At 40.3% G+C, this 25994-nt stretch overlaps 1 protein-coding gene across 1 annotated transcript; it reads right to left on the reverse strand.

Annotated features, from left to right (window-relative positions):
- Positions 1 to 5132: 5132 nt before the first annotated feature.
- Positions 5133 to 19426, reverse strand: RPP40 (ribonuclease P/MRP subunit p40). Its single transcript, XM_030041642.2, has 8 exons — positions 19175 to 19426; positions 17681 to 17825; positions 16412 to 16480; positions 14836 to 14931; positions 13512 to 13637; positions 9197 to 9395; positions 8150 to 8284; positions 5133 to 6840 (listed from the first exon to the last, which is right to left on the reverse strand). The coding sequence occupies exons 1-8, from the start codon at positions 19304 to 19306 to the stop codon at positions 6642 to 6644; spliced, it is 1101 nt and encodes a 366-aa protein (XP_029897502.1). The 5' UTR covers positions 19307 to 19426; the 3' UTR covers positions 5133 to 6641.
- Positions 19427 to 25994: the final 6568 nt, after the last annotated feature.

The following is a 25994-nucleotide window of genomic DNA, read 5'->3' on the forward strand; positions in this document are numbered from 1 at the left end:
CCAACTAAATGGAGTCATGTTTTCCAGCACATTACAGTCTTGCCTCAAGCAGAGTAAACCTCATACCACTTCCTTCACTTATATCACCCTCCAGGCAGGTAGAGGAAAGATAAGACTTGTTTTGCCCTGGAGCCCTGGTCAAAACCACCCCTCTCTGATCAGCAGTCTTCAGAGGAAAACGGATGTGGCAAGAGCTAATTCTAGGTTCTGAAGTAAATTCTGTGAACACTAAATGATAACCTATGCCCCTCTCAAAGTGCTTTACAAAGCAAGTAGCATCTCTAAGTCTGTTGCATTGAACGGGAAAGTGTCAGAGAAGCACAAAACCGCGAAGTTATTTGTAGAAGGTCACCCAGCAATTTCTTATCAGAGCTACAGGTAAAACCCAGATGTCTCTATCACAGTTCTTCAGGCAACCCCGTCTTTCTAGCTCAAGCTGCCTGTTCCCTGACCCCCCCAAAAAACCACCCCAAAACCAAACCCCCGCTTCCATCAGAGCGGGCTGAGCTAGAATCTGAACGTGGACTGTAGTCCTTCACACTGTCTACCAGCTAGCACAGGTAGCTCACTACCCAGCATGCTGACTTTTCTGGATCTCTGTTCCGAGCATGAGAGTGAAAGCGCTTTGTGGGACTGGGTATCCAACCTGAAGGCTGTTAATGCCATTGAGGAATTAACTGCCTACAAGTAGGCACCACAATGCTCTGCTTTTACAGATTTTCAAAAGTCTTTTACAAGTCTTCAACAGTTAGGTAGACACCCTCAGGTTAGATCTGTAAAAAGTAGTGGTGCCTACCTAATTTTGAAGACTTAATTCACAGACTTTGCAAACCCATACTGGTCACATGAATACCTTTAATCATCTGGCCAAGGCATCCATTACTTCGAATTGCTAAATGTTCCTACTGACCTTTAAGATCAGCGCAGGTACAGAGGTTCCACGTGTCTCAGACTGCAATTCCACAGTATTTAACATGAGATGTGAGTCACAACATCCTGTACAGTAGTACAAATTTCAGTGACATATGGAACACAAAACCACCTTTCTGTCAAATCAGTCACAAGTACGTTATATGGCATTTATACCAACTATGGGAAAACAAATGATACCCAACTGTCATAAAGCTTATAAAAATATTTGAGCATATTTAAATAAGTTTATGGGGCTACAACATCTTGTTCTGACACCAGGAGCTCTAAAGTTGGATTTAATATCTAACCAAAAAACAGGCACAAAAACCAATGTATCACTGCTTTGTTTTGTGCCTGCCCTGCAAAAGCTCACCATTTAAACTCTTCATTTGCTTCAATAGCAAAGAAGAAACCTCTCTTCATGAATTGTAATTGGTGATGTCCCAATGGCTTTCATCCCATGCCAAACTACAAAACCTTTTGAATATTGCAGTGTAATAGCACTAGCTTCCCATAGAGCCTTAAGCTATATCCTTTTAAAAATACATACTTGATTTGGTAGCACTGAAAAAAGGTACAAACTTCAACAGCGACAAAGATTATAAATACTTGTCTTCATGATAAATCAACAAACATGCTATTTTTCACCTGCAATCGCATAATAAAACTTAGTCCCTTTACATTCTCTGCAACCCTACTGACATACGATGCAGAAAGATTGTTGGTATCTAGTGAACCTAGACATCTGGCTTAGACATTAACAATAACGTTACTATCAATGGTTATATTTTACAGTGGGGGGACAGCATAGCATATACCACTGCTGAGGATATTCTTTAATTACCCAAGTAAAACATATCCATATTCTACTAACTAAAGCCCAATAAATTGTTCTAATAAAGCCAGCTAAGAGAAACTTGGCATAGCCGAGGCACCCTGCACCTTGCTCTCTAGAAAGCTGAAAACTGCTCAAGTCACTTTAGCTCCCCCTTTTTGGTCCTGTATATGGCTGCATTAAAACAAATATTTTTAAGCAGTGCTGGAAGCTACTTCCAAGGATGAAACAGAGACCACTCTTTTATGAAGAGCTGCCTTAGTTTATAGTAGATATTTCTGAAATTGTTAATATTCAGAAGGTGGTTATTTAATAGCCTACTAATTGAATTAGTCTCTGGTTTTGCTCTTTAAGCTCTATTCTGTGAATAAAAATGATTAAGAGAAACAGTTCAAACATGTTCCAGTATAGCTGGAACATAAAGAAATACTAAAGACAGACTCAATTGCATGCATTAATCTTTAATTAACAGCATCAGAGAACTATAGTCTAGTAGCTAGAGTAATAGAGCAGCTATGAAAAGCCTTCATTCTAATCCCAGATCAGCCACTGATTTGCTATGCACCTCCCATGAGAGGAGGAAAAGAAATACCCCTCTAACCTCTCATCTTCCTTTTTACCTTTTGTCAGGCTTACCATATATTTTTGCAGTAGTTGTAGCACGGATGCTCTCTACATGTGCAGAACGCCGCACTGGTTCTGCAGCACTGGCTGAGCAGCCCAACTAATTGCAATTAACAGCAATATCAACATCATCCAACCTATCCTCAAGACAGTTTTAAATCTTTGGTGTTTCTGTAACACTCTCAGAAACCTTACAGATAAGACAAAAAGAGACAGCCTATAGCAAGGGATAATAAAAGCACACAAATTTCCAACAAAAACATAGCCCATCTTTGATCAATCTCCCTCACTCCCACGATTCCTATGCAATCCCCAGGCTAATGACATATGAACCTGTTTTCTTGTTGGCTTTTTTTCCAGACTTTACATCTTGGCTAGCCTCTCCAAAATGGATATTCCCCAGTAAATGACAGCATGATGCAATCAAAACAAAGCTTATGCTTCTCCTTCCATTAAGCCATCACCTCCCTTTCAAGCAGCCTTAGATTAGCACTCATTCTTGTCTCTCCTGCATTCCCCAGATCTAAGCTGTGCCAAATCTTGTGCTTTCCCTCTGCAACCACATCTCTAGAATCTCATAGTGAAAGTTCTTTTTCTCATGCTTTAACTTTCTCAGAGTCCCCCATGCTTATATTACCTTCCTCACACAAAATACTATCACCACTGTTAGGCCATTATGGGACACATACCTTTATTTCTCCAGACACATTCCTGACTCCGTTGGCATTTGCAAGCCAAAAAGGCAAATATATTCTACTTAGAGTGATTCTGCATAACACATGCTATCCAGCTGCCTCAGCTTTTATCTCCCCTTTGTCAACATGGAAGTTTGTTCTCTATTTGTTCCACACCCACCAATTTCTGAATGCACATAACCACTTGCTCAAACGTGGCTGGAAAAGCACATCTTTGTGGCCCATTCCCAGCTGGTTCTGCTACTCCCTGTAACCTCTCAACAAAATTCCGTTTCCTTCCACCAGCAGAGAGGCAGAAATGCACAGCTCAGTAGAAGGGCTGAGGTTAAAGCAGAGCAGTTCCCTAGCTCTCAAGGAGTGTCTTATCACTGTCTCCCTGCATACCAGAACAACAAAAAACTCTACTCCTCATGCACCCAGCTTGCCCCAGGCTTGTCTCTGCATTCTGATATTCGACTCTCCTTCCCCATGCTAGATATAACACTCCCCAGAGGCAAAGTTCTTAGTAAGCACTCAGCCCTTTGATCTCAGAAGCAGCTGGTGCACAGCTGCTCCCCATTACTTCTGCAGCCCTCAGGAACCTCTTGCATTTTCCTGTCCTCCCTCACAGGCAGGCACAAAGGGGAAGAACACTACCAGCAGCTATCCTTCATTCTCAGGCAAAACCTTTTATCTCCACCTCATGTGCCCTGCCCAATTCTTCCTTGAATTACTGCCCACCTGGCCCAGTCCCAGATCTTCCCTCCTAACCTGTTTCCCAAGCATGTGAGCAATACCTTCCTGTTCCTTCTCTCAGCAAGAGTCTCCTCTGTGCTTAGGAGTCTCCTGGGGAGACACAGTACTCCGTCTGTCCTCACAGACCCTAGGGAACAAGCTGCTGTCCTTCATCCCAGGAAAATCTTCCCTCAGGTCACAGTTGTTTGCAGGTGGTAAGAAAGGAGTCAATTCCACCCCACAGTTTCTCTTCTGTGCAACTACAAAGCCCAGCAAGCGCAGGAAAGCCTGCCTCTGAAGAGGCAGACACACTATTGGATCTTACTAGGAAAGCATGGATCTGGTTAATGCAGTATCATCTCACCAAGTCTAGGAGCAGACAAACTGCAGTGACTATTAACAGCACAAGGTTTTCAGTTATACTTTGTACAGATTTAAAGAAAAAGAGAGAAAAAGCTAGAAACCAACTCGGCATCTCAAGTTACAGGATTCAGAGACAGTATTTTCATTCCTTCCTTAGCTGGAAAAGCAATTTGAAACAACCACCAGAAGACAACTAGGGACTGTAGGAAGCAGCATGGCCAAATGACTCTGCCTACAACACTGAGCTTTGAGAAATGTTTAGCCTATTACCTACATAGATAGAAGGCAAAGGGAACCGTTGACTAATCTGAAGAGATTTTCCTAAATACCCATAAAAGATTAACCTCAATACTCACATGCTGAGGAGAACTGGTAGAGCTGAAATGCCTGCTTCTCAGCTTGCCTTCCAGAATTGTCTCAATAAGGCTATCAACTTGTACCCACCAGCACTTCTGCAGCAGCTACTTCATCAACGATCCCAAGGTGCTCTGCAACCAGGTGCCAATTAGAAAAATCATTTCACCTGGTCCTGCTGCCATTTCAGAGCCAAGGCCAATAGTTACTAAGAGAAACAAACCCACCAATACAAGATTCTTACTTCTGGATAGCTTCCCCGGCCCCCCCCAGCAGTATACATTACACTTGTTTGTGTGCATGTATACACATTGTTGGAGAAAAAGTTTTACTAGAATCTGACAAAGATGAGCACATTTACCGGAGCAGCTACAAACTTCACCCAACTTTTCATAAAGTTTTAAGATTTTAAACTTTGTATTAGAACTTTCGCTGCCGGTTTAACATCCAGGAAAGCCCAAGCTTTTAAGAGACCTTCTGATCAAGAGGAAAAAGGAAGACACTCCTGGTTACTAGTCCCCTGTGAAAGTTGACACGTGGCATAATCCCTCCACAGACACTTTCAAAAGCAGACTTTGGCCAACAATTGAAGCCATTTGCACTCATGCACAGTAATGAAACAAAGTTTGAGCCAGCCATGTTAAGTATTTACTAGTCAAGTGCCAAGCCAAGAACTTTTCCAGACTCTTGTCCATTCAGTTTGTGATTGTGTGAGTCTATGTCTGTACATGTGACAAAGAGGCTCTTCTGTTCCTGGTAACCTACCAGAAACATCTCATGGCGGGATAATTTTGAAAAACAATGTAATGATTTAGAAAACTGTTTGCTGATTTGTCAGAGTTGTGTTTGTGAAACATGTAACAAAACTTGAGCAAAAGGGGTTATGTTTAGTGGAGGTGTATGACAAACAAATACCATCCAGCAAATCACCCAGGATGATTCTCCTCACTGAAGAGAGCCAATAAGCAGATAAAAAAAAGAAAACTCAACTGCGTCCCATGGTCTTTCCGCTTTTCTGTGCCACTCACCCTGATAGGAGATCTTGATGTTTCCACTACAGCTATGCCCTAACTTCCACTACCAATCTCTTACTCCGTCAAGTGAACAACTTCCATTTCAGCACTGCATTGGTACTTTAATGACACATACCCACTCCATAAAACAAAAACCAAATAACACCCATTCGCTCCCCCCCCAACCCACCATCCAACCTTTCATGGATTTCAACAGGAGTTAACCTGGATTCTTTAAAGCTGCCTATGCTTTCAGCATTACTGCTTATTGTTAACAGGACCTGTTTCACTTCAACTGCATTGTTTGAGGGTATGTCCATAGCATTCTTCCCAGAAATGTGTCTGCAATAACACGACAGTGAAATCTTAGCTCCATGAGTTGTCCTGTAAGCAAGAATCACAAGCTACTTTTAAAAGTAGAGATTTGGTGGGGGTGGAGATGTAAGTGTGTGGAGGTTAATTAAGAAAGCAAGCAGTAGCCTTTTGCATCACTTAAAAATCAACTTCTTTCTGATAACCAACTGTGATCTGCAAAATCCAAAAAGCACGTCAGTAAGTCTTCACTTTTTCCATGTTTAATGGGTGCTCCTCCCACTGTCACATACCTCCTTCTCCTCAGCTTTCTTCTCCTCCTCCCTACCAAAATTATGGAGAACACATCTCCCCCTTTTTTTATTTATTTGCCAGCATGCAGGCTGAAATGTCTTAAACATGAATTTGAAGGTTTTATAGATCTTTAACGTAAAGAAAGAAAACACTGAATCCCAAAATGTGCTTTCCTCCCAAATATTTTAGCTAGTAATCTGTAAAACTAACTTTCAAATTCCAAAATCATACTGGATAAAAGGGAAAACCACCTACAGTCAATTCCTGAGAACTTAAAACGCTCAAAAACATATCTTTTCTTAAAGCTAGAATTGTGAAGTCTTTCAGAAGGCACTGTATGACAGTGAAGAAACAAAAATCCATTCCTTCGATTGCAGGTCATCCTTTAAGGGCTATAAATAATGGAAAACCATATACAGCCTCTTAGTACTTAACTTGTTACCTAATAACTTTTATAAAACTATCTTATTAGGTTTCTATAGAGTAACATGGGATTATTAGAAAACTTCTTCTGTAGACGTAGCTTTATGGAGGACAATCATCATTAGTTCCTACAGCCATCTGAAGCCAGTAGTCCAGGTTTCTGAAAATTACAAAGTTGTACAAGTTCTCTCCTCCCTTGTGGAAACCATGTTCACTTTCTCTCCAGGAAACAGGGCTGTCTGCAAAGCCATGCACAGTTAAGGTCAGCCAATATGCCAGTTTTGGTTCACCAAAATAGCAACTGCAAGGAAGACGACAAGGTATCAATAATTATAATGGAATAGACAGCATGTTCAAGTATACAATATAAAGTAAAAAAAAAAAAAAAAAAAAAAAAAAAAATCAGACACAGGCACTTCAGTGAAAATTTGTAATTAACAGTTAAAAACCCCATGCCTTAGTACATAATAAATAAATTCAAAAGAAAATACTCTATCAGAAGACATTAGGAAATAAAATAAGATTGACCCTTGATTATGACTATCATACTTTTAGACATGCCAAACCTGCAAGTAATAGCAATTTGAAAAATTTCTAAGTCATAAAGTAGCTGTTCTGAATTTCCTACAGCATGCATTATCTTTCAGAAAACAGAACATGTACTGAGAACAGTTGCTATCAGGGAAAAACAAAGACATTGGAGGAAGAAACATAGTCAGGCTATTCTTGACACAAATACTTTTACCACCAGAAAGGAAATGGATTACAAATAATCAAACCCACACATTATCCACTGCTCTTAAGGAGAGAATAAAAGCCAAGGAAACCTGTGTTCCAACCCTAGCCTAGGGAGGCTTTCTGCATGAGATTTGAAAATTGCTCAGAGTAATGATCATATTCCAGATAAAACAACAGCAATATTGTCATGAGTCAGTGCTACAATCGTTAGCCACCAGGCACTTCAAGCATTGTCTTACACATGGAGCAAGGAGCTTCCAGAATTTGCTATCAGTAGCACTAATATATAATACAGACAGATACCACACTGATCTATGATACACTAGTATCATGTAGTTTGGTACTGAATTAGAACTACAGCTACCCCATTCATCACTATCCAGTGTCCTACATTACAACACTTGATTCAAAAAACTCACTGTAAGTTAATTTATTGTAATGCCATAATAACCTTGAAGTACCTTGTGATACTCTTTTTAGTATCATAAAGGGATTTCAATCACATTTTCCATCAGTAGTTAAAAATACTAAATCAGACATAGTTGAGGGCATCTGATTTTCATAGACGGGGGGGAATTTGGAAAATGTAGGAGTTCAGTAGAGCCACTGGTTTTTAGAAATTAAAATAAAAAGCAAAGTCATTACTAGAATACGGGGCAGGCATTTTCAAATTTGAAGTATCCAAAATCGTTTATTGCTTTTTTTATACCAATGTTAAGCTTCCAGCTCATTTCCTAATTAAAAAATTCTTCATTTTGTATATTTTGCTATTTAACTCCAACAGCACTACTGAAAAGTAGTATTTAAAAGTGATTTCAAAAATTAAAAAGTGTTAAAGTACAAGTGTTTTAGTAATGTACTCCTGCCCTTACCACAGCTGCTCCAATAACTGAATTATCTTCTCAGGAATTATAAAGCCTGTGATTGTGCACAAAAAAGCTTTTTCCACCATTGTGTTGGGCTGAGGACAGCAATAGGTTGATAAGAAGCTAGACGATTTGTTGTTTCTGGAAAAAAAACCAAAAACCAACTAAAATAAATATACTTTAAATCTTGTATAGGAAGTCTTAGTAATTGAAACTTGTACCAACCAAGTAGTATCATCTAAATTAATACCAAAGCAACTAATGGCCAAGCAATTAATACACAAGATGTCATGGTGCTGTGGGTTAACCCTGGTAAGCACCTAAACACCACAGAGCCACTCACTCACTCCCCCCTAGTGCAGTGGGGGAGAGAATCAGAAGGGTAAAAGTGAGAAGATGCATGGGTTGAGATAAAGACAATTTAATAGGTAAAGCAAAAGTTGCACGTGAAAGCAAAGCAAGCTAAGGAATTCATTTACTACTTCCCATCAGTAGGTAGATGTTTAGCCATCTCCAGCAAATCAGGTCTTCATCATGTCTAAGTGTGACTTGGGAAGACAAACGCTGTAACTCTGAACACTTCCCACCCTTCCTTCCCCCAGCTTTTATTGCTGAGCATGCCACCATATGGTGTAGGATATCCCTCTGGTCAGTTGGGGTCTGCTGTCATGGCTGCGTTCCCTCCCAGCCTCTTGCCCACCCCCCCAGCCTACTCACTGGCAGGACAGCGTGAGAAACAGAAAAGGCCTTGATGCTGCGTAAGCGCTGCTCAGCCATAGCGAAAACATCCCTGTGTTATTTCCTCACAAATCCAAAACACAGGACAGTAGGAGCTATTATGAAGAAAATTAACTCCATCTCAGCCAAAACCAGTACACATGGGTACCGCTAAAGACACAGGTAAGTTATTCAAGACTTAGAACAAACACTTAAGTGCATAACGGACTTCCCACTTACAGAAATATGTCTTTCTTATTTAACTCCTCATTAAAATGAACTGTGGCTTTCCTTACTTAAAATATATTTAAAGATAAAACAAATTCAAATACTTACAAGCTAACTTGATTCAAGACAGCACCTAGCCACTCAAACAGCTCCTCTGTACTGCAGGACTCATCTGGCTTTCCTTGTAGTTCGTTACTTTGCAACACGGGACACTCCAAGTCCCTTAGTGTGCTGAAAGTTATTTTTGGCTTCAGGGCCTGTATTTGGTTTTTTGAAAAGTATGACATCAACGTTGATCCCTCTGCATCTTAACAACAGAACACCACAAACAGCTGTTACGAAACTACTAAACAAAAGGAGCACTGAATACATGAAACCTTTATATATGTATACAAGAAAATGCAGTGTGTAAAACTGCTTACATGCTGTTATCTTTGGCAAAAGCCATAGACTCTTCAGCTTCCTTATCTTGCAAATAAAAATTAGTACAAGATCCAGCAACTTAGTATAGCTCAGTAAATTTACTACTTAACTAGCAAGTATAGATCTGTCAATAGAAAATTCAAGCGGATTAACTGGGCAAGTAATAAAATGAACTCATTAGAAAGGAATTCAGCGTTCCTGAAAAGGAACACATGAAAGGGAGCAGGAACATGTTAACTGCTCCCCAAGCTAACGTGGTTTGCAAATGCACTCACACTGTAAATATACCCGTGCCTATAAACACAAGGCCAGAGAACATTTTGCATTACTAGTGCCCATACATACACTCCCTTCATGCTCATGCACAGGTACTCGCTACTGTAGAAGGGCAGTGTGTGCATTAGACCATTAGGTCACCTCTAGTTCAGCATCTCTAGAAATTCCTCAAGCATTGCAACCTGAGGGAGAATACATGTGGTAGATGTACACAAAGATAATGCATCTCTAAGATGAGGTAAAGGGAACTAAGATCACATGAATCCAGGTAGCATTCCCTCAAAGAACAGTGAGTGTCTAGAGGGAACCCAGCATCACTAGTTCACTAAAAAGTGCCTCCTAGAGACAGTATGGCTTCTAGAATCATGAACAACTCCAGCAGAATAAATTCCTGCAGATCTCAGGAATACTTTGCAAAAAGCTATAGCGTCATTTAAATTCTCCTGGAACATGCCTTCACACCTGCAGAAAGTTGCCCTTTTCATTGTCCTAAAAGGCACTCAGTCTTCTATCCAGCATGTCAGGTTAGGGGATCTCTTAGTTCTCTCAGTTGAGGACAAGAACACATAAGAATCCTTTTGGGAGGTCTTATACCATCACTAAAGACCACATACTTGATTTCCTAGGTGTGATGGCAAACTTAGTTTAGGAGCCATAAGGTTTTGGAGAAACTTACAGTAAATTGAGAAATCACCTTCAGATAAGGTATATTTGGAAGGTCATCTAGTCATCAAGACTAGAGACTCTTCTACCCACGTGGCTAAGATGCCTGCCATCCCAGAACACTGTTTTCCCTGAATAGTGGAAAAGTGAGCAGGTGACTACAGGTTTGAGAACAGATCTATCAGTGATGTCAAGAGGAATTCTAGGATAGTCTGGGGGACAAGGATTGAAGAGAGAACGAAGCGGAGAGGGTAAAGAAATCACACTATATAACAAATCTCACTTTCCTAGAAGAAGAAAAAAAAACCCCAGTGCTAAGTCTTCAAATGCAGTACGGCTGTAACAGATGTACCTTGATGGTCTTATGAGAAAGGCCATTTTTCTTCAACTCTAGTAAGTGATCCAAAACAGCAAGTAAAGTTCTAAAAACCTAATCTAAGCAAGCATATTGCAAATTCAGAGATACTAACCAACTTCCTTTTTGAAGCAGTAACATAACTGATGTGGAATCAATTCTCCTAAATTTGAAATTCCAGATAACGTATTCTGTTTTCATAAAGTGACAATGGGTCTCTAGGAGACCAAGAAATAATACCTTACTCATGAGAAGTCTGAAGTCCAGAATAGCATTTAAATACCACAGGAAAGGCATGTATGAACAGAAGAAATTCCAGAACAGGATGGAGTTCACTGCAGAATATGATATCCAAGACTTGCTATCGAAAATTAAGGACTGCCTAAACTCCATGAGACATATTTATCTCATAAAGGACAATCACTTGGGGGAACAGAAAAAGGAGGGCTAACCTGATCCTTTTCAGTCATCCTTCAAAAAAGGCTGTCCAAGTACCAAAGGGCACAGTGCCAAAGACAGGCAGCCACTGAATTCTTGTTAATTTAGTATTTTTATATAGATATATTTAAGTCTGAAGTGTGCCAGAACAGACAATCTTCCTTCAGCCCGTACATCCTATTGGCATTTGTTAAACTAACAGGCTTAAAGAATGTATAATATTGCCCTAGAATTCTTAGTCAAATATAAAAAATTATACATTTTAAATGTCCGCTGCATATGGGAGCCTCAGCTAGAGCCCTACCTTCAGGAAATCTCAAAGACTACAGCCAAGACTCCAAGAGAAAAATTTCTCTAGCTACAGGATAGCTCTCCATGTCAGCAACAACCAGGCACATTGTCAAAGTTTTTTGGAGGCCAGTGTACTTCAGCCAATACACATTTAAAATTGTCATAGAAATTACAGCAATAGAAAAGAGAAGATTGGTTTGCCTCTCTCAAAGACATGAGACAATCCATATTCCCTTTTTCTGTTCCTCTTGGTGCCAGAACCACTAAGTGGGAAAAACGGGTATGAAAACAAGAAAATCCTGCTCTTGGCAAGTGGAACAATTGTTTATAGGTTTGCAGCAGTGCTGGCCATAGCAAGGAACACCAGTTATCAGCAGGAAGGCTCAAAGCAGAATGTTCACGGACAACACAGATTCTCTTGACAAAATACAGCCCTCTTTTTCCCTTCCAGCAGAATCTACATGATGCCTCATGTCTATTAATAAAAATCTATAAAAGTTTTATTTTTGGCAGTACTATGGAACTAAGAGTCTTTTGTGTGTTATAAGCACAAGATTCCTGCAGAGAAAGGCATTCAGACTTAACTCCATATTCAGGAAATGATTGACCTGACCCATTTTTTGGATGTAAGAAAGTGAGGAAAAGGAATGCTCTTCTTCCTGAATGCTGCTACCCTGGCAGCAACAAACATAAGAAACATACTGGCCCTAGAGGCATTTTGCTCTCTGCCCAGGGTCAATAAATCCAAGCAAGCTGAGCCTGAAGATCTGCCACCTTAGTTAGATTTATGTCACCATTTATGGTAGCAACAGTCTCCACTGTGACCCTTTCCTGAAGACTACAAGGATGGGAATTGCAAGCCTTTAAACAATTTCTGTATGACAAACAAGGAAGGATCCTTGTCGTATGATTAGTACTTAAAAAGGGGGAGGGGAAACATGAAGGACTAAAGTGAAACATTGGACACGTGCTAAAGGAGCTCGTAAGAAGCTTTAGTTTCTCAGATCAGTTAACTCCCGCTCAGACTTGGGTCTTGAAGAGCCAGGAAAGAGTAACAATGTAAAGAGCAGATGGGAAAGCATTCTCAGGGACCCCTCTAACATCTCGTCTCATTAGCATAGAAACTCAAAGCAGAACTACACTAAAAGCTACACAGCTATGATGAAGAAAAACATTGTGTTGCAGTACATACTCCTGTAGTTTTTGTCAATTCTGTGCATATGCCACATATCCCTAGACACAGCCTATTCTGAGGTTATACAAGCAACTGAGGACTTTGGAAAGTGACCCTGAGAGGAAGAGCAATACTTAAATCCCAAGGGGAAAAAAAAAAAAGTAATTAGAAAACAGTAGATAAACAAATACTAGAAGAAAGGTGATCTGAGACAATACAATTTCTTATAACAACCTCTTACTCTGCTCCAATCTCAAACAAGTGCTTGAGAATAAAATGATAAAATAGCAGACTGTGTGTGTATCAGTGTACATGGCACACAACAGAAATAGGGACTCTGTACATGTCCTATAACTACTGACGACATGAAAGTTCCCCATCTCAAATACTACACCAAATATGTAACTTATGTGTATTAATTAAAAAACTCAAAAAATGTGTATTAATAATAGTTATGTATGTCACAAATTTATAAAAAAGAGGCAGCACTATCAAACAGGCAAAGTTACACCAGAAAGCCTGGACAACAGAGACAAGGAAATGAAGCAACTAACGTATCTCCTATGAATCACTGTTGTGTTCCTGAACTGATATGTTCTGCTGTGTAGGAATTAATGCACATAACGCTCCCCCTGCCCAACCAAATAAACAAAACAAACAAAAAATCGCATGTAAACACATTTTAATCTAACTTTTTCCTCCACTAAAAATGCATTTGGACAATCACTAGAAAAGAACAGTAAACTAAAAATGTTTGGACTTCATGTCAGTTACATTTTAGTTTTACATTTAGTTCTTATTACCTGGATTATACCAAGCCAGTAGGAAGTCAAATTCTAAAGGTTTCTTTTCTTTCAAGGCCCAAAGCACTCTGTTATGTTTCTTGCTATCAGGGTGAAAGCCAGAATCAGTCAAGTCAACAGTTACAACTGCAAAAATGTACAAAAACAATTGTTAGTCAATTGAAATAAATTTTCATATTAAATTCATTACGAACTAAAAGAACACAAAGATACCAAAGAACATTAAACTTCCTTTCCATATAGACAACATCTTCATAAAAAGTATCTGGTTATATACATATGACTCCCCATTATGTAAATAAATATTCACCTCCTGCTGTCCTTATTTTGATATAATCTGGAACTGCCTTCTAGTGACTGGAGGGAAAGATTCCTTTTATAATGGCAGTGACAGAAGTCCAAAAACAGTGCCTTAAAAATATCTTGGTAATTAGGCAAGCTATTAGCACTAACAAAGCAAGTTTCTAACATCAAAAGCCACATATATGGCAATGACACTTTTTCAACTGTTTTTTTTTTCTAGATTAATTGGTCCCAGGCTAAAAGTTACATTTATTTTTTACATGGAAATTTCATCATACATTTTACTTGACAAACTGAATAGTAAAATCATGTCCCATTTTGCCAAAATTCTTATTATAGATAACAAGTTTCCCCTTCTAAAGTTTTTGTCTACCTATCTATCAACTACTGCAGGTTCTAATACATTTGAGATGGCATACTGTTCATGGTTTTTTTAATTATTTACCAAAAAAAAAAATTAACAACAACAAAAAAATCACACTAAGTATGTCTCCTCTGCAGCTGTTAAAAAACTACAACATTTTCCAAGTACTTGGTATATAGAGATTACCATTTTAGATGTGTCAAACACAATACAATTCTGCCTTTCAAGCAAGCAGTCTTGGGTGAGGCTCTTCACTAATTTTTTTCTGTGTAGTGTGCAAATTTTAAGCTCTACCTTAATTAGTTTAGTATTTTCCGATTTAAATCGGAAGGCATAGATACTGTGCACAGTATACAAAAATCCTTGCATCCTACATCACTCCAGCATAAACAAGACTATGAAAGACCCCAAAATCAAAAATTTTATAGAATACCCAAAAGATCACACATTTGTTTCCCTATAACTGCTTTATTATTTGGAAAAAGTATTTTATCTCTTCAGGCAGTCCTCGTATCTGCATCTGGAAAAATATGACCTAGACAATAACCAATTTTAAGGAAAGGGAAGTTTCAGCATTGCTGGTTTAACATCATAACAAGGTGCTTGCTTCACAGACAGATCTGAAGTAATTACTCTGTTAATATAAATAATACTTACTATATCTCATTACTTTTTTGCCCGAATACTGAGAAGGGCGACCTTGCAGTCCAAGTTCCTCATAAGTATCCTTATCCACTGATAGAATTAGTTTACCTATAAACAAAACAAACTTCAATACAAATAATCTTCTACTTAGTCCCCTTTGAAGTCTTCCGAGAACTGTATACCTTATACAACGTTAGCTTTGGATCAATGGTATTACTAATGTAATCCAGACTCCTTAGTTCCAGTTAAATGGATTACCAGATTAACCCTTAAAAAAATATATGTTATAACTCAATTACTCCTTTTTATCAAAGAGGTCTTATGAACTAGAATGAGAAAAGTATAATATTATTCCTGAGATAGTAATAGCTTTTTTTACTGTACTACCTCTCTTCATTGCATCAATCTTTCCTCCACTTGTCCCCTAGCGTTTGCTGTGTCATTGGTTGAGCACTACATTACACCAGGGCCTGACATAGTAAACAGTCATGTGTGCACTGCTCAACTACACATACAAAAGCAGTTCCTCCAACTCCAGTGGGACTACTCACATTGAGTAAACTATGCTTAATAGTGATGAGCAGATATGTGCTGGAACAACTCCACTTCCATGTTCATAAACCAAATCTGGCAGCTGGTACTTAGTACAGAATTTCACACAACAGATCTCTACTACAGTCTTTTGATTCTACTGTATAATATAGCATACAACAGTATAATATAGAATACAAACAAATAAGGCTGCTGCTGAAGATTTCAGATAGTGACATAACCAGGAACTGTAACACTGTCTCTGCATTAATTGTGCATAGCTTGTAATAACTGTATCATACAAATTCTATCATACCAATACTATCAAGTATTCATTTTGCTAGGACTGTGCTAACAGAGCACATAAAAGAATTCCTCCTCTGAAGAATCTTAATTTACTTATGCACTGATAGGCACCAATCATCTTACAGCATCTTAGGCTAGAGGGTCAATAGACGAATTCGTGTTTCTATTATATCTGATGTATTGTTAAACAGACATATTTGAAGCCCGAAATAGCTTAATTATTTTCTCTGCATGTAAAATCCCACCTGAGATGGAAAATTTTGTCATAAAACTGTGATGGAATTGCAAAAGAGTATTTTAACATGTCACATAATTCTCAAAGAATAAACAGTGAATATTTTAAAAGTGTTCCTAAGCAGTGCTGATAATTTTCTTTTTTGGTACAAATTCTGTCTTTAAGACCAGTAGGAAACAAGAAGTTGGAATGCAATGTTGTCACAAAAATAATCCTCTGTAGCAACTGCAATTACGATTGAAGCATTGACAATCTGATACTATACATAAGTGAAGCTGATTTTTTTTCTTAATTTCCTTTAGATGAAATAAATAATTTAACAGCATGAATGAAAAGAATAAGTTAAAATGAATATTTTTCTGATTCAAACATTTCTAATAAAGTTGGCAAGCACAATAAGCATTAAAGTTTCCAGTTTACACCATTCCAAATGAAAAAAAAAACAAAAAAAACCCCCCACCAAAACCTAAACCATAATCAATATGTAGGTATTACTACAAACACAACAAAACATACCGTTTGGTAGCAGAGCTGCAGTATTATCTTGATCAATTTTTGTGTTATAGGTAAGTGCATAGCATGAACCTTTAATAGTAAAGCAGAAAACCATGAGATTACAGAGTCTCTAAAGACAGACATGACAATATGAAAGATTCACCTCAAGATAATCAAACATGCCAAATACCACCTTCTCAAGCAAAATAGCATTCTGTTATTATTTTTATAAACCTTGGACTGGCACTATTTTAAAGGACCTGTAATACAGATAATATTAACAATATGCCCCAATATGAAAACACTTTCTTTCCACCTGTGGCCTTCCCCGCTCAACAAATGGAAACCCCCATATTTTCCAGACACATTTCTATTATTGGTTCACTTGCAGACAAGGTGGAAGATGCTCACATTACTAAATATATTTTGTAGCATTATCTGCCACAACCAATTTTGCTCTTAAAAATACAAGAGTCAGATCCTGTAAACTTGGTGTACAAACATTGTACTGCTTCCATAAAACTACTGGCATAAAAGCCATTTATGAGACTAAAGGAAATATGAAAAAGAGTCCCACATTTATAAAAGAATGGATCTCATTCTCCCGTGTCACCCACATGTTCTCTCTTCTCCTCTCTTTTCCCTTTAAAGCTTTTTTTTGCCCTGACAATTATCTGAAGGGTACAACATTTATCATGAGCCAAATGAGCGGGGCCTGCTCAATAAAAACCACATGCTCTGAGTCTGCAATAGCAAGTTGGCTAGGCAGAGGCTGCATCTTTCTTCATGCCCTCTTTGCTCTTACTGTATAAGGATGAGCCAGTTCAGCTCCATTAGCAAAAAAAAAAAAAACCACCCAAACCCCACAGCATATTTTTTCCTCTTTTTCTCTTGTCTGCTGCGGAACACAACTTTTGTGTTGAAATATGAAGGAATCAGAAAGGGAGAAGGGAGCTGATCTCTGCAGGAATCTGCATAAAGATGAAACGTAGAAGATAAACAGGTGTGAGGATACATGGAAGCCCTCTTGATAGCTGTATTGCAGAGTTAAGATAGAATAGGGAGAAACAAAGAGGGAACAGTCATAGAAGTTTTGGACCCCTTGGGTGTAAACAAATGTTGGCATACCACAGAGCAGAAAAAAGCAGATAAAGAAATTAATACAGAATTTTCTTTATTTTTTCTTCCTTTAAAATACTTTTCAGAATAAATAATAATAAATGGGTTTTACTGTGTTATGAAAAATATACACTGTTACTGCATCTGTCATGTTCTGATTAACCTCCTTACCTTTCTTCACAAAAGCATCGATGAATTCATGAGCGACCAATTCATGGACCGATAAATTCCTCACCAGGTAGTACTGTCCAACATCTGCAATAGTACTTTTCAGCACTTCAGGTAGTACACCACATTCAGGGATCAAAAAGGACACCTATTAGGAACATATTTGTAATGTAAATCATATCCTAAAATCTGTTCTGGAAGGAAACCAGAAAAAAAAAAAATTCTTCTTTTCAAATAAATCAGTATGCTACACCAAAATGAGATGAAGGAAAAATAATTTCAAGCTACTGTCTTCAAGATGTATCAATTTGCAAAAGGTCTCCAAGTACAGCAAAGACATTATTTGGTTTTTGCATTTTACATGCTATACAACAGCATTTGAGGTCTTACATAAAGGCATGATTTTACACACCATGACTTAACTAATGATCTTGTTTGACATCATTATAAATTTAGCTTGAAGTCGCACTGGAACATTTCCTTCAGCCCTTACTGCAGGAAGCAGTTTTAACTGAAAATGCAGGCTAAGCTTTTATGTAACATCAGTGGAAATGCAAAGACCAAAGTAGAATTTAAACTAGTTTTTGAATCAATGCATTCTCCTCTGTAGAATATTTTAGAGGTCAGGAGAGCAAACAGACCATCGGAACAAAACTTGAAGATGGGCTTGCAATTTTCAAAAAAGTCACAAGGCGTACGTTAAGGCTACAAGTTCTGTAGCAGGCTTCTAATTTAAGGTAGGAAACCGATTTTCAAGAGATGAGCGCCTATCTTTTCTTACTAAACTCGGCATTCATTCTTTCGGCCCAATTGCCTACCTTTAATTTCCCTTTTGTTTAAAACTTTTCCTGTACGTGTTTCATAGATCAAGGGAACTCTTAAGGCCGCGAGATGAGGGCAAACGAGATTATTACACGGGCAAACACCAAGCTTCCCAATAACCCTGCACGAGCAGCATAAAGGTTCATCCCCCTGCTCCTTCCCACTCCACCCCTCAAAAACAACTGTTTTCGGAAACAAAGGAGCTCACAGAGAACAGGTACGTACCTCCCTTCGCACACATACACAAGAGAAATAACAACTGACAGGCGGGCTGCCTGCCACACAAGTAGAAAGCTTTCTAGTTAGCTGCTAGGAAAATCATTAAGGAAATAGCGAGAGGGTCTGACTGACACTGGCACCAGGCAAAGAATGGCGAGCAAGCTGGCAAAAGCCGGTCTTCGCAACGTTTAAGTTGCCCCAAAGAGCGAAGCAGTTCTCGATGACGGCACGGCAGGATCCTTCGGCAGATGGAGGGGCGAGGCGAAAAAGAGGACCTGCCGGGCTCGCCTGCAGCCAGGCTTCGGCTGACCCCCCCCCCACTGCCGAGGGACCCCCTCCGTCCCTCACGGCTTGGACTACCAGCTCGCGGCTGACAGGCAGCGCCCCCCCTCCCCCCACCGGCGCCCGCCAACGGCCGCGGCCGTTAACGCCCCGGCTCGCGCCCCCCCCACTCACGCGGCAGTTGTAGGCGTGGTCCCGCACCCGCGCCGCGTGCCGCGAGCGCGCGTCCCCCGCGTGGCCCCTCTCGCACACCAGCAGGTGCCGCGGCGCCTGCCGGAGGCGCCGCAACGGCGGCAGCACCGACATCCCCCGCCGAGCTCCGCGCGCCGCCGGGCAGCGCCGCCAATGGGGGAGCGGGGCCCCGCTCACGTCACCCGCCGCCCGGGAAATGGGGGGGGGGGGGGGGGGGAGAAGAAGCTGTGCGATGAGGACGCTTGCGCCCGCTGACGCACCGCTGTGCGCATGCGCGGCAGCAGGGCGCCCAGCTGGGCCCCGCCCTGGGGGCGGCAGCCATGACAGGCTTCGGCCACCTTGCCGCCGCAGCCAAGCCGTGGGCGCACTCGGCGCGTTCGGTCTTCGCGGGTTCAGAACGGCCCCGGCGGGGCTCAGGCGGCAAAACCCACGCGGGTTTCGCGGTGCAGCAGCTGTAGCTCAGGGCGGTTAAAGCATGTGCGTGCTTCGTGAGTCGCTCTGCTAGCCGGAGCTGGGCCCTGCAGGTACCGAGCGGGAGTGCTGTAGGTCCCCAGGGCGTGTTTCCCGAGAGGGAAGGGTTTTAGGGGAGACGGACGCTTGGAGGGATAAAACGAGACGGGTAGAAGTGTGTCCTGGGGTGGCTGGTGGCACTGGGGAGCCTTCCAGACGTCGAGCAACCTGCTTCCTTCCACCCTACAGCAAATACGAGAAATACATAAACCCCGGGGGCTACAGGGGTGTGTGCGTGCCCTGTGAGGCAGGCCACTACTGAAATACTACCTGATTTCCTCAGAGCCCCGTAGAGATACACTGAGTATGTGAATTCCTACTGAAAATTTGTGGTCCATTAGATCTCTGAGCATATTTGTAGTAAGAGCTGCAGTTTTACAAGTTCATGAAGATCTTGTGTCCACTCTCACTCCAAATGGGACTTCTCAGATTAGCAAGCATGGTGCGCGAGGGCTGTGGGATTGGGCCCTGCCTCTGATGTGTCCTCTCGCTGCTCGTTCAGTACGTTGTATATTTTATATAAAGCATGTACGAAAATTTCCTCTTTCTGCCTTGCTGCAGTATTTCTCTTCCCGATCCCCTAGCTTTGTGGCTCCTGATTTAGTTCAAAAAGGTACCAAGCAACTTTCTTGGTATTTGCTGTTTTCTGTACACTGTACAAGGCTGTATGTAACCTTACTTAAAACACAACTCGGGTCTGTTCACCAAACATCCATCAAGCCAGCAAACCTGACACTCGGTTTTGATGCCAGTTTGATGACAGTAGTTCCAGACATCTCAGGCTTGCCCTAGGGAGATTTTGACCTGCTATTTCTAGATGAGACGTTCGATGTTGATGCTCAGGGGTACATGAGTTTGATTATTCCTCTCCCTTAGGTGGGTGGATGCCAAGAGGAAAAGTTTGTTCAGTACAGATTTGCATAGGAACTTTGTTTAGTATAGAAAAGTATAGGTTATGGTAAGGTCATTTGTTCAACACCTGCAGTGTTACACAGATAGGAACCATCAACTTCCTATGATTTTACTCGTTCACCAGCTACGTGTCTTGTTGGTTTGATATTGTAACTCGAGCACTCTTGTTCGCTACTTGGTCGCTTATGGGCTGTTTGGCTGAGGTAAACAGGCAGCGCACAGGTTTTCTAGATCTGTATTTCCAGTCTGATGAATTTGTGTTACAGCTCCAGCTTCAGCGGTTGATATGCCCAGGCTCCGCTTCTAGCACAGACTGCACTTTTCTGGTGCTCTGTCTGTGTTTGGGTCTGCCTGATGTTGCTGACTTAATAGCTGTAAATAGCTAGCAGTGTGAAAAGCCTGGTCCTTGCAAGGTCTGTGTTACAGAACCGTGCTTGCCCAATGGAAGGAGGGATGCTACCGAGGAGTTACTAGTTCAGCGCTTCTGGCTTGTTAGGCTGATTCAGGCCCACTTGTTTGAGAGCATGTGCTTTCCAAGTGCTTGTTTACTGAAGTGACATCAAGACACTGCTGCTCTGAACTCAAAGGCTTGTGTCCTCCAATGCGTGAGACTGAGATGAAGCTACACATCACAAGGTCACTGGCTCATTAACGTTTGTGGAGGAGGGCTGAATTCTGCACTTAGGTTGCCTGGATAAATTGGATTAATTGGATTATTATGAATCAAAAAAGGCTGTGTAATCACAGTAGCCTTCTAATTTAAAGCGTGCAAACTTTAATGGGAAAAGCACTATGTGATTAATGTCACTTATTATCATACCCGCAAGCAGAAGCCTCTGTGTGCAGACGAGCATCACACTGCAATGATCAGAAAGCCTGTTCTACTAAAGGGGTGAAAAGTTCAAGCCTCTGATCAATAAGCCCGGATATCCAGAGCGGAAATTCAGCTATACTCAAAGCAGCCCGTGGAGCTGGGCTTTTTTTGTGGTTTGGGTTTTTTTTTGTGAGCTTCTCTATGATAATACAATTTATGCTTTCTGCTAGGGATACAAATGGATAGGAAAAGAAATGAGGGGAAAATATGTTGGGGAAGGATTAAGAGAGTCAAGATTCATGGTTGCATATTCAGAGTTAAGTCAGTATTTTAGGGATTTTGGCAGCAGTGTAGTTCACTGCAGCTCAGTGGAGCATTGAATGATTCACATCACTGTACAGTTAGTTCAGTTTATATGTCAGGCAATTAATTTTAACCCATCCTTACTCATATACGTTGGCTGTCCTATTATAGAGTATGTGTGTTCTAGAGAACTCCCTGAAGATACTGAACTACATTAAAAAAAAAACATTTCACAGTCCAGTAGTCTGTGCTGTAACATACAGAATTTCCCTACCTTTAAATGGGCTACACATATATATGCTAATTGTTAGTAAATGCTGACATTTTAGTAGTGGTTGTTACAGTTTTGTGAGTAATTTGGTATAGGGTTTCTGTATATTGTTAAAAAAAAAAAGACATTTTAAACTTTAAATAATTTGAGCTGTGAAGCTATCACAATTTTCCCAAGGATTTCAAACCCGTGACAGGGTAATGCAATTTTACAGCAATTCAGTTTCCGCATTCTTGAAGAGAGTTACAGGCTGTAGCCAAGAGGAAAGCAATGCCTTGAGGCAACCTGCGGTAATAGCTTGGAGTAAGGAAGGACCTCTAAAATATTTCCTGGGACTGAGGAAATTTCATTTTGTTTTTGTATAAAATGACAGAGTCTGGAAAGAAAAGCCTGATTTTCACATTAGGTACAATATCTCTAGTTGCGAAGCCCAGCTGCTTCTTTCAGGTATTTTTTTTCACTGCTGAAGAGCAATCTTAACTCATTCTTTCTGCTGAATTTTCTGATTAAAAAAATGACATTATTAAAATACCTAGAGATTCATAAAATCAAATCTAAACAAGTATTTGTCACAGATATTTTGAAATTGGTTTGTGTCTTTAAGATGAATCAAAATATTTTTCTTTCCAGTCACTCTTTTTCTTTCTTAAATACTGTTGACTGCAAAAGAGAAGGAAGTTGTCTAAATCTTTTCACCTTGGCTATTGTAATTAGTACTTTGGGAAACAGAAACAGATACCTCTGGTGCCTTGTTTATCTGAAATTAATAAAGTGTGTAAGACTCTGAAACCCAGCAATTTACTTGATCAGTGTCAACTGTTTCTTTCATTGAGAAAAGTGGAAAGATGGTGAAGACGCAGATAGTTAGCTTTATATCCTGTTTTTACACACTTTGGTCCAAATATTCAGAGCAGTGATGGATTGTAAAAAAGATCCCACTCAGACTTGCTTTTCAAGGAGATTACAAACAAAGCTTCTGCCAAGCTACTCCCCAAAGCAGCTCTTCAAGCCAGGAAGAACAGTGAATGCTAACCATGGACTGAGTTGCTGGATTTGGTTTAAATGCAATTCTAAAAAACCCAACAACTACCTGATCTGTTTCTTTTAGGGTTAACACCCCCTGTAATCTGGGAAACCTCACACTCACTCACTTTTGTGATATTACAGTGGGAGAAGAAATGAGAAGGGTGATTCATCTGACAAGGTTCTGGGGAGCAGGAGTGTATTCCACCTATATTCAAGCGGAGTCTTCACCTCCACTTGCCTCCTAGGAATCAGATTTTGGCTGGGCCCTGCATGGTGATGGGGAATTTTCATGCACTTTCTCTTTCCCTCTAAACAGATCAATTGTTGTTCACATTAAGGCTAATATGAGGCACATGCACTCTTACAAAACATGCGCTGGAGCAAGCTACTCCACAGCATTTGAGTCGAATCTGTTCCCTATTCACACTTCCTTGCAGCAGGTAACGAACTGTGGCCACATTCTCCTGGTTGCTCCTTCATCTTCTGGCAAATGTCCTAGGGAGCGTTCCCACACTCACCTCGACGTTCCACGGGCAATAAAGATGTGTCCCACTCCTTGTCCCATAACAAGATGGGGAAACGCTGCCGCCTTTTCCATTGCTAACGTCTCCTCCCCCAGCTCTACAGGTAACGGGCATTATTTTTCCTCAAATTGACTAACCAATTAACATGATCACATTAAACTCGTCATAGCAGTCTTGTTCTCAACCTGTACACAATTCTTCCAGTTACATGAATTGGTCTGCTAAAGGATATTAGCTGTCCCTGCAAAAATTGCCTTGCTAATATCCTTAGAGCATTGTATTTCTAGTAACATTAGTGCTGCTCCTGGGATTGCAGCAGATCATGCTGTTACTTTAATGCACCGTCATGACGATACAGAATGCAAAGCAAAGGGAAAGTAAAACTAAGCATTCCCTCCTGTAAGCACCTTTAAAAAAAGAAAAAAGTGTAGAAATTTAATGTTCAAAGTAGGGTGCATTTTCTCGTAAGATCAGCACAGAGTAATTCCTTCCTGTCAGCTCAAGCTTCCAGTCTGCTTCAAGAAGAGGATTTGCCATTTCCACCAATAAATCAGTAGTATTTCCTGTACCTGTTGTTGTGCACACCTTTGTATGTTAATGCATCTTGTTAGTAAGTATTTGGATTGCAAGACCACTGGCATTTTTCCCCACTAAACTGTTTCTCTTACACCCCCAAATCATGAAAGATCCCATGCTGCACTTTACACTTCTGCAAACTCGCGTGGGGCTGGCTGGCTGTGTTTTGACTGAGGACGGGCAGCAAAATTTGGCCGTGCAGGTTTAGCGCAGTAAAATTTCAGTCATCCTTTTGCAACGCAGCATCAAAGTCATGTGGTTGCTTGTCTCAAGCAAAGAGAAGCTGAAGAAGGTGCCGGCGGAGGAAGAAAGCCATAGAGAGAGGAGACTGTCCTCTCAGCCAGCTGAAGCCCGCTTCTCTACGGTGGGATGGCAAGCTTGCCTCAGCCACCCAGCCTGTACGCAGGTAGTCAAAAAGCAGTTACTGGAGCACCTGGATGCCTGATTTCTTTCTTTAATGTTAGCTATGAAATCAAGCAACAGAAACTGTGTAGTAATTTAAAATAACCCAAGATTTAAAAAAAAGCTACATGTTCCCGGGTAATAGTATTTTCAGGAGGATCTAAGGATTTAGGGACCAATGTGGCATTATCAGAAATGAAGGACACAAGTTTAAATTTAGAATTGTACATTTCATTCATCTGAGCAAGATTCAAAGTTTTAATTTAGAAATACTCTAAAATAGTTATTCTGGAAAACCTAGTTAAGAATGATTTTTTGCACATAAGCCCCTGTTTCAATACACTTACTTTGGAGTAAATCCTCTTTTTCCCATTTCACTTAATTCCTGTTATTAGGATTAAGAATATTTACATACCGAGTCATTCAGAAATGTGTATTTTATTATATTTGCAATTATGGACATGGACTTTAATAGCCTGCCATATTATAAATCACTTTCAAAGATATGACTTAAAGTTTGAAATCACTTTCCCTTAAAAACTTTTAAATACTCTCTATTAGCAGGCTGTCCTTATCATTCCACTTCAGATATATTTTTAGTGCTTGGACTATTTTGTAGACTAGTCCCATAATGCCCAAGCATTATTTGTACTTCGGCATTTTGGTGCCAAAGCATGGTATTTTCGCAAGCTGCACCAAAGTCAGTGTGTGCATCCCTGTGTCATTCAAAAAGCATTCTCACACTGAGACTTAAATGTGAATTCAGACTTTTAAATTTAGGTTTCCATTTTTAAGTTTTATATGTAAATTCTTTGCAAAATTTTTGACATTAATGCTAAAGGAATACCATAAACACCTGTTAATTGTGCATGATATATTAACAGGCTTTGAACCGTTTCTCTCCAGTCACCTGGAAGGTCCGGTGTGAGGTATGAGTTTCATGGAGCCCCTGAAGGGAGGGGTAAGGAACAGGAGGCTGGCTACCTTCATGTAAAAATCTGCAAGGTATTTATATCACTACAGATATTGTCCCTGCCCCCACCCTCCAACTGTGCTTGACAGCAGCTAATATTAAATTGGATCATAGGATCAATGGAAGCAAGTTTTGTTCAGGAAGTATTAGAAGGACTATGTGAAGGGTAACTGTCAAATTAGTATAAATACACACATATATATGACTATAAACACATGAGAGTATATGACAACACAGAAGATATAGAAGAGTACAAACATGTATGTGTGTGTATATATATGAGTTGAAGCCCGTAACTACAGATGTGACGTTATCTTTTTCCTGTGGTCCACATGATTTTTAAGACTGGAAGTCTCCCAAGCACCTTTCCAAGAAGGAGTGCACAGTAAGATGTTACGTGAGCAAACTGTTCTAGTCTGCTTTCCTTTTTCTCTTGTTCTTCCCTGGGATGTTCATGCATGCAGTCTGATTTGCTGTTGGTTTTTTTTGTT

Source organism: Aquila chrysaetos, chromosome 18 (assembly GCF_900496995.4).
Source record: "Aquila chrysaetos chrysaetos chromosome 18, bAquChr1.4, whole genome shotgun sequence".
In the NCBI taxonomy this organism is placed as follows: domain Eukaryota; kingdom Metazoa; phylum Chordata; class Aves; order Accipitriformes; family Accipitridae; genus Aquila; species Aquila chrysaetos.

Coding starts and splice junctions, on each gene's coding strand:
- RPP40 (XM_030041642.2), bottom strand. CDS start 19,306: ATGTCGGTGCTGCCGCCGTTGCGGCGCCTCCGGCAGGCGCCGCGGCAC. Junction 14,932..16,411: donor TGCAGCTCTGCTACCAAACG/GTATGTTTTGTT, acceptor TTTTGTTTATAG/GTAAACTAATTCTATCAGTG. Junction 9,396..13,511: donor ACTGGCTTGGTATAATCCAG/GTAATAAGAACT, acceptor TCTGTTGTTAAG/ATGCAGAGGGATCAACGTTG.